The 9,632-nt window shown below is 36.9% G+C and overlaps 1 protein-coding gene across 1 annotated transcript in view; it reads right to left on the bottom strand.

Moving 5' to 3' along the window:
* Positions 1–1,039: 1,039 nt before the first annotated feature.
* LOC107093752 (neuronal acetylcholine receptor subunit beta-2-like) overlaps positions 1,040–9,632 on the bottom strand; it is a 19,287-nt gene continuing 10,694 nt past the window's right edge. The window contains exons 4-9 of the mRNA XM_015389000.1: positions 9,245–9,289; positions 9,049–9,158; positions 8,439–8,965; positions 5,049–5,527; positions 3,961–4,106; positions 1,040–2,832 (exon numbers count right to left, since the gene is read on the bottom strand). Coding sequence (XP_015244486.1) covers positions 2,817–2,832; positions 3,961–4,106; positions 5,049–5,527; positions 8,439–8,965; positions 9,049–9,158; positions 9,245–9,289 — 1,323 coding nt within the window. The 3' untranslated portion in view covers positions 1,040–2,816. The remainder of the gene's footprint in view (positions 2,833–3,960; positions 4,107–5,048; positions 5,528–8,438; positions 8,966–9,048; positions 9,159–9,244; positions 9,290–9,632) is intronic.

The raw sequence follows: 9,632 nt of genomic DNA, 5'->3' as shown, positions 1-9,632 counted from the left end.
TCAGGGAATGCTCTGAAATAGAGAGGGTCATTATTTTCAACGTATAGTAGCTCTCCTGGTTAGCAGATTGGGTTCATGAATTGTGCAATGTTCGCTTGCAGATCCTCAGACGGCTTGCTCTCAGCAGAGCAAAGACAATTTGTTGTTTTTTCAATACCAAGAACAACTTCAACGCTCATGCAATAACACATTATTTGACTAAGCCCTAAATATTGTGCAGGACTAATTTATTTAATATACTAACTTCACCAGGAACATCTGCACAGACACACTAAAAAGCTTTAACAAACATACATCTGAAAGACTCTCAATAGTGCTGCTGTCTGACACTTTAATTGAAAGCTGGACAAAACAAATTTCGTAAATAAACATAAATCAAGGCCACCGTATGCCCTATTTCTGTCGCTATGTTCAGTTTTCTTGTCTAAAAGCATACTTTAGCCACTTTTTTTCAACCTTGTCAGCCCACCTGAGTGCTGAGCCCATCGTTTAATGTCACCTTGTCAGAACCCATCTTCTCAGAAGCTGTAGAAATTCCTTTATGAGCTCTGCAAAGTACATAATGTGCTCCCTATTTCTCACCTCCAGGCACATAATATGACAGCAGCTCTGCTACATTTACCCTGTCGTCAATATTTAACCCTTCTGAAGTGTGAGCAGATAAAAACCCACTCAAGATTAAAAGACTGAATGTATGACAGGATGTTTGGTTGGAGCATCTTTCACAAACAGTGATTATTAATTAACCCTGTCTAACATGTCAGTTTTTCTACTTTGAAGAGAATGTCTAAATTAATGTAAAGCACAAACCTTTTAGAGACACATCATTGCAGAATTTTAAACAGCTTTTTATTTTTAAAACAGTTAAATCTCACATGTAACATCAAGTTGTTTACCGGTATATATATATATATATATATATACTGTATATATATATATATATCACCAAATTTTATCACCATCACCAAAAGTTTTTCTACCTTTAATGTGATCCATATTCTGTACAATATGACAGGTTGCTCCAATGTGTACACAATAGACTAATACTTTATTAAACCATAATTTTCTGCAGTTTCAGCACTCAGTCTTTTTTAGAGGGCTATCAGTATAGAAAGTCTGTTAGGCAAACATATAGAAAATATGCCATTTTTTCCTCACCTCACTTTATGAAAATGTATCTACTGTATGTGACTACAGATTTTCGGTCAGATTTAGTCCTGGACTCTGGCTTCAGCTAAGACATTCACAACCTCCAATGCTCCATGCTCCTCTTGAAGCAGCTTTTGTTGATTAGCATAAATGTTTTTAGTTACCTTTATTCTGTAAGATGAAAACCCTCTATATCCCTAACTGGTTTGGTTAAAACTGACTGGAGCTGATTATAATGTTCTCCAGAGAGAACAAGTTAAATTCTGAAAAACAGTAACCACAAATCCTGACCCTGCTTATAACAGGTTTCACTGATGGTTGAATTTACATTAGCATCAGCTTTGTTCTATAAAATTATATATTTTTTCTGAACAAAATCACTTTAATCAAACCTCAAACAGACGTAAATAGTAGTAGAGTGGATTTTTACAAGGAAAAAAACATCTAACCACCTAAGCCTGACTTAAAACTTTCTATGCATATTATATATGTACCTCACATGCTGATATTAAAGATACTTTGCACCTTGAACCCTTAATAATACCAGCTGAGCTTTATTTCTGGTTATTTTCTGGCTGTCTGAGTCCAAACTGGAGAATACTTAGTTGCAAAATTAAATCAAAAGGTGCTTCAACAAAGTAGCAGTTTAAATATGTGTACAGCAATTATGCTTATGCATCTTTGGACTTTAATATTTAAAGTATCTTTATTGTTCAGTCTATTTTCCCTGTATAGCTTGGGAAAGGGGATTCAAAGTTTTGAAATGGTCTCGTGTTTCACGTCATGAGAATTTGCCATTAAAACAGGGATTTGGACAAGTAGACAAGCTCCTGCTGAAAAAAAATCACTCTTTCACTGCCTTTACATCACATTTTGTCATTTGGTCTTTTGGGGACATTTTTTTCCTGCACTCTGTGATTCTCAGACAGATTTTGTGACGTGAAATGTCACAAACAAAACTGACTAAGCAAAGAGGAAAAACAAAGAAAAGACCCAAAACAAGCTCAAGTAACCTCTAAAGTAGGGCAATGCAGAATTACAATGTTGCTTTAGATGGAAATTAACTGCTCACCACTGAAGCATAAATAGAGACAAGAGATTGTGCAATGACAATTTTATGGTGAAGGAACCATGAAAAAGACAAAATGTCCCAGTTTTGTGAAATTAAATCTTGGTTTGAATCGAGCATGTTGTGTAGAAATTATTTATTGAGTGATATCATAGTGAACAACAGCTTTAAATGTTCTTAGTTTTATAGCGGCAGTGCAGTGAGCAAAATATGATGTCATCAGACTCACAGTGGGATGTCAATGCCGTGTCTTTGTTGCATTATATCTGCTAAGCATTCAACCCAATCCAAAGTCTGACAGAGCTTCCAAAATATCAAAATCTGTCCCTGCATAGTTTATTTTAGGAGATCATCTCTTGTCTTCATCATGTTGACTGAAAGCTTTAAAATCCATTTAGATAAGCAGAAAGTTGAATCTTTGTCCAATTCGGTCCTAATTTAAATTGCAATGTTGCAAATTCAACATGTGTAGCTTGCTGCCCTGATTAGGCATCAGATCCAATCAACAGCCACTGATTGCTGCTGGGGATTTTTTAAGCTTTCAGAAAGAGATGTTTGCTTGAAGTTTTCTCCTCTGTGTTGAAGACCCGAGAAGACTCTAGAAATCTCCATATCTATGGAAAGAAAAGAATAACATAATAAATGCAGTATTAAAAAAAATATCATTCTAGAGCAGAAATATACAAGAAGTAAATGCTGTAGGATCAAATATTTGATATGAAGAAATCTCATTTTAAATTTTATCGATATGAAATCTTTTAAAACATCTGCATTATTTTCTATTTTATTGCAATATCTAAATCTCTAATCCACTACTTCTAGTTTTTATTACCACTCCACACAAAGACATCCCCACGGCATAATTCTACCGTATAACATTTCACCCCGAGCTTTATATATTCCAAATGATTCAAGTTATAGCTTTTGGATAATTTTCTTCTCCATATAGTGCTTGGTAGGTAGGCTAAACACTTAAACTTTGTCTCATGTGACCACAGTAAGTTATTCATGTTCACTGCACATGCTCAATGGTTTGGCAATTATTAAATGAAATTTGAATTTCATCTGATGGCTTTCCCCCTCCAATGTTTAAAAAAATACGAAATTAACCGATGTTTTATTAAAAAAATAAACATTTGAAAATCATTGTTTTTACAATACAGTTTTCTGATATGTTCATGTGATCTATAACATTAAATTAGACTAAAATAAATTGAATTATGCCCTGCGATGGACTGGCAACCTATCCAGGGTGTACCCCGCTCTCGCCGTAGACAGCTGGAGATAGGCACCAGCACCCCTCGCGACCCCAGCAGGGATAAGCATGATAGAAAATGGATGGATGGATAAATTGAATTAAGTTTTTTTAGAATGCATCAAAACATGAAAAGAAAAAAAAAAAGAAGAAGGGCAGGGTCAATATTTTTGCTAAGCACAGTAAGACAGGACAAGGCAAGTTTATTTATATAGTTTTTTAAAAGTACAGATAATAAAGATGGCTGAGACGAAGTATTTAGCAAAACTTTAGACCACATGTTAAATCAAAGGCCTATACATATGCAGCTTTGCAGATGAACCATACAAATTATCTGAAGATTTGGGATGCAGCGGGAAAAACCCGAAACCAAATGTAAAAAATTGACAAGTCTTATATTGCAGAATATTGATGCACCATTAATCTCACTTTTTGTGAAGCTATGGGAGCCGTTTCCAGTTAAAAATCATGTGCTGGTGTAACTCACTCTGACTCATCAGCTGTTGGTGTGTTATAGCTCTGGAAAAGGGGCTGCATGAAGAGTCCCAGTGTTCCCACCACACACACCAGGATGAAGATCCAAAGAAAGAGGCGATCTATCACCATGGCCACGTATTTCCAGTCCTCGATGATCTGGAATAAAACCAATGGTAAAAATTGTGACAGGTTGGATTGTTGATAACATACTATGTTGTTTAAACTAATCCCCTTTGACCACATGTTCTCTTAAGTTTTGTATCAATAGTTAATCTATTTTTAACACAACTGTAAAAACCTTTCTCCTTAACAACTCTTTTCTTCTGAGATATCTGGAGGTATCTGGAAGGCAGTACAGAAAAAGAGACCAGAGTTCAGGTCTGTTAGCAAATATTTTTAACTCCAATTCATACGAATGAGCGGAAGAGGCTGGATTAAAGAAATAATCTGTCTTGAGCAATTAAAAACAAGAAAAACATGTTAGATGAAAAGAACATTTCAAAACCCTTGGCCAGTGTTTGTGTCAGTGCTCCTGGTAAAGTCAACCTAGATGCATTAGTGAACAGATGTCTATTTTTACTCCTTACTTGAATAGTTTTGATCGTTCCAGATTAAAATAAAAGTGCAAGAGACCAAAATGGCATTTTAAAATAAATAAGTCTATCTAGAACTTTATTTCCTGGACTAAAACATCACAACGTATATTTGTGGGAAGTGGGAAGAGATGACCACATGGCTGGCAATCCTTCTGAAAAACAAACCTGTAATATGAGGCATGCATTTACTTTTTGTCATAGAACCATTTTCCCTACAATTACAGCCTCTACTAAAATGTATAGATACCTACATGTTTTTCCCTTTCATCTTTCAAAATAGCTCAAACTCAGTCTGACTGGATGATGAGCATCAGTGAAGATGTATCTTCTCATCATGCAATGAACCATTTACATTAAGTTCTCTGCTTTGCTTAAGCCATCCTAACAAAAAAAACCTAAAGAGTTCTAAACTTGTATGCTTTGCAAAGGAATTATGATTTCAGTGATGATATTAATTTCAGGTGGTCTATAAATTGACGTTTTTCCTCATTTATCTCCTTACCCCTTCATTGCCATCTTCCATCTTCATGTGTTCGGCAATGTATTTCACCCCATCCACTGCCTCTTCCAGCTCTGCATCCAGCTGCCCTGCTGTAGGCCTCCCAATATCTGGAGAATCCTGGGCATCGCCCACATTCCAGCAACAATTGTATGCCAAGTCCTCGTTAACATAGAAAGAGTTGCGGTCGGCTGGGATTCCACCAAGTCTGGCATCAGAGTGCTGCCTCCTGCCTGTGACACTGTGGGAACCGCTTTTACTGCTGGGATTCCTGCTAGTGAGCTTCTGGCGGAGTTTATTTCGGACATTTGAAGAGCCTGGGCGTCTCATGAGGAGGAAAGTTGCAAGGCGAACCAGAAAGAGGTGTTTGACCCAGTCTGGCATGTAGTGAGTAGATGGGGATCGGTGGTGAACGTTAAGAACACAGGCTGTGCTGACAGTGGAAAATGTAACCAGCACCATGGTAAACATCAAGTATTTGCCTTTGAAATGTTAGGAGAAAAAAAGAGAAAAAAAAATAAAGGCATATCAGTAAATCTTGAATGTACAATAAAGACTTTTATCCATCAATGTCCTTTTTTATAGCCAACGTGAAAGGTAGCTAAAAGGATCTCCTTCACACTCAAGTCTAAGTATACCAGAGTATTACCATAGTACCATGGTATTACCAGAGTAATACCAAGTATTCCAATGTTAAGATTTGTTGGTTCTGTTCTTCCACAAGAAGTGTTAAAGTTATTCTTGAAAAAGAGACAATGACAGAACTTTCATAAACTTGTTAAAAGCCTGAGATAATGAAAAAGAGCTTCAGAGGCTTTCTTAATTTCACGTAGAAATTGTCCTTATTATGCCTTATTATCTCTGAGAGTCCAAAGTTTGAAGCTTTATAATTGAGATGATGATTGTATATATTTATATATATGTATATGTATATATGTAGACCCAATGCTGGTGCTTATTCGTCTCCCTCTAATTCTCCTCTTCTTCACTCTACGTGTAACAAAAAAAAAAAAAAAAATGCTAGTATTGCTTTTCATACTGTGCATGTAAATGGCAAACCTCTACGACCTAAAGGCTTTTTTGATAAACCAGTGCTTGCAGTTTGGAAATGTGAATATTTCTCCACACCTCAAAGGAAAAATCCGGTCAGCAAGGAATAATCAATGGATCATTATTTATACCTAAAACTAATACATTTGTGGTGATTCAATGAATTTAGCGTTAATCAGTAAAAAAAAAAAATTAAAATAATTTTTGTCGCTATCACCTCACTCTTGACATCTTCCAGCAGTGATGTCACGGTACGGCAAGCCGAATGCCATTCTCTCCGCTTTAAAAGCAAAATCAATGGAAACTACTAGAGACAACTACAATCAATAATTATTTAAGATTTTAAGAGGACTGAACCACTGAAATTCACAAGAGCTATAGTTAAACTGACAACAGCCACGTGCATGGCAGTTGGATGTTGTAATGCATCAGGTAAAAGTGAAAAACAAAAAATTGTTATTTCACCTTTCCGATTCATGATCCTCCATGGATGAGTTTGCCTGGTGGCGCCAGTGTACGGCAGCCCCGCTTCTGTCAGTGAGCCCCAGGGCAGCTGTGGCTACAATGTAGCTTGCTACTGTGAGTGTGAATGGGTGAATGAATGTAGTGTAAAGTGCTTTGGTCCAGTCTCCTGACTTGAATAAAGGTGCTATATAAGTACATGCCATTTGCCAACTTGAAGAGCTAGGATTTGCCATTAAACTTCTGGTCAGAGAAAAAACATGTAATATGTAGCCAACATTGCGAAGAAGAATGTTTTCAAGATGACTTGGATAATAGCGCATTGTGACAAACAACAGATACAGTACTGGAACTTGCTCAACAGCTGATACCGCACTATGATGTCACTAACCGGTAGGTGGTAATAGTGTTCTTTGACAAACATGGATGTCTATAGTAAAGCACATTAAAATGAAAAGTACACATAATTTATTGAATAGTATGTAATGATTTAATATTTAAAGTACTTTCAGAGGTTTGTATTATGAATATGACCGGACTTTTCCTTTAAAACAGGCGTGCTCAAGTCCAGTCCTCAAGAGCTACCATCCTGTAACTTTTGAATACATCACTTCTCTAACACCCCTGAATCTAAAGGCTTAATCCCCTCATTTAGCTCAGCAGAGGCATGGTAACAAGCCACTGATTTAATTCTGGTGTGGGAAAAACAGGCTGCATCAAAAAAGGTACTGGATAGTAGGTCTTGAGGACTGGCCTTGAGCACCCATGGCTTAAACCATGCATATGACAGTCTCTCTGTGCAAATGACTATGAATTGTTTAGTCTCACTTAAAGTTCTCAAATAACCAATACATCCAGGTGCTTACTGGTCAAACATTTTGGATAAAGTACTCTACACCAAACCAAGGAGAAGCATTTTGGAAATGTCATGTGGCTTAGAAATGAATATCATGGTTTGGAATTATACTACCGGTACACTTTTGATGCTTCCCAGAGAACCTCTTTAAGACTTTGGAAAGGCCCTCAACATTTGTTCAGTTCTTTTTGGCGCAGCTTTTGGCCCAATCTCGAAAACACTCCCCTACCAACTTTGTAGCCCAACCCCTAAATTTTACAAGTTTCAGTAAGGGTAGGAGTGTCCCAATTCCAGGCCTCAGCTAGTGGGTGTCTGCGCTTGAGGTAGGGACATTAAACAGTCGTTATTGACAAAATTGAACAGATTTTTTTAAATAATGACTTAAAAGCCTCTAAAGAGCATTCCACATTTCATCCTTTATCAACATAATTCTCTCTGTCTTTATTTATGATTAAAATAAATGTCATGGCATTCTATTATTGTATCCCATTTTTTTACATATTTATTACACTAGAAATTGTCATCTAGGTTTAATAATCACTGTTAAAGACTAATCATACCTGATAAAGGAAAAGGATAGTTAACCAAGCTCAACTTATTCCCTTTTAGAAATTGAAAGTTTAATAGTGGCTTTTTTGTTGTTGTTTTTTTTTAAAAAAACAAGGCTTTTTCTCCTCACTTATCATGGCACATATCTTATGTATATAAGATATAAAATCTCTAAATGTTGTGGCCTCAATTCCAGGGTGTATGGGTAGTGGGTGAGGGCCTGGTGTGAAGAGCCCCTTGATATAGATGTTTCTTTAAATGAGAAAAGTGATATTTAGATATTAAAGTTTGAACAGAAAAGTTAAATCAAATATGAGATCATTCTTTTTGTTTGTTTTAACAGTAACATAAATATCAACAGCTTTTCTAGCTTCAAGGTTGTGGCTTGGTTTTTATTCATTCCCACAGGGGATTAATAGAATTAGCATTCTATAAACCCTTTAAAATACTGTAAAGAAAACAAAATGTTCACAAACCTATGAGCGGTACTGCTAGAGATGTGGGTGGCACAATCTTGGATATCAGCAGGAGGAACACAGTGAGAGCCAGCAGCACAGAGATACACAGTGTCATCTTCTCCCTGCAGTCTGAAGGCAAATAGAAAACCAGGATGGCCAACGAAGTTATCAGCACACACGGGATGATTAGATTGATGGTATAAAATAGAGGCTTTCGCTTGATCACAAAATCATAAGTGATGTCAAGGTAGGTGATGTCATTAGGGTCCTCGTTTTTGCGGGCTGGGAGTGAGACAATGTCCCACTCTCCACTCGGGGTAAAGTCGTCTCGGCTGGCAAAGTCACTGGTGAGGATAAGGTCCACCTCTGTGTGGTCGTATGTCCAGGAGCGAAACTTGAGGGTGCAGTTCTGTTGGTCAAAAGGAAAATTCTGCACCTCGATGGAGCAGGCAGACTTGTAAATAGCTGGAGGAAGCCAGGCTATATCACCCGTGTTGGACACTAGAGTGTTGCAGTAGAAGGAAACTTCATAGACTCCATCAGCACTGCAATACATTCAAAGATTAGTCAAAAAATATACAAAACTGCACCTGTTATGCTTTAAATGGGATGCATTGCGCCTACTTACTTATTATAGAGTACTATGTCAGGAAGCCAGATCAGTTTGGATGGTATTCGCAGTGTTTTGATGCCTTCATATTTGTCCGGGTCCCATCTTAGTCTGTAGTCATGCCATCCCTATAGTAAGACCTACTTAGTTACCAGCAAACCAAAAATACATTAACTGAAGTAACAAAGAATGTTAGAGAATGACAGCAGGGTACCTGAGACAGCCATACGTTGGTGGTCATTATCTGCTCTCTCTCATTCTGGATAAAGAAAATAGTCATTTATGTTCAACATTAATTCACATTGTTTTAATGTTTTGCTTTTTAAAGAAAGGTTAATAATTTTTATAAGTTTAGGTCAGAATTGAACAGTAGATGATCATACAAGTTAAGAGTTCTGATAATGACCCTTTCAAATTATGATAAAGCAGTATAATACCAGTTGTCACTCATTGTGTTGACTCTATAATTTATATATACTGCAACCACTTATAATCAAGCCTCTGCTTCCGTCATTTTGTGAGATGAAAGCTAAAAACAGGAGGTTGGACAGACCGATGCTGTTTGCTACAGTGCATATTGACATATTGTGTCCTGTTGTCTG

This window comes from Cyprinodon variegatus, unplaced genomic scaffold (genome assembly GCF_000732505.1).
Source record: "Cyprinodon variegatus isolate N-32 unplaced genomic scaffold, C_variegatus-1.0 Scaffold445, whole genome shotgun sequence".
NCBI classification, from domain to species: domain Eukaryota; kingdom Metazoa; phylum Chordata; class Actinopteri; order Cyprinodontiformes; family Cyprinodontidae; genus Cyprinodon; species Cyprinodon variegatus.
Note: the sequence above shows the minus strand (reverse complement) of the source record. Positions and strands in the feature narration are given on the sequence as shown.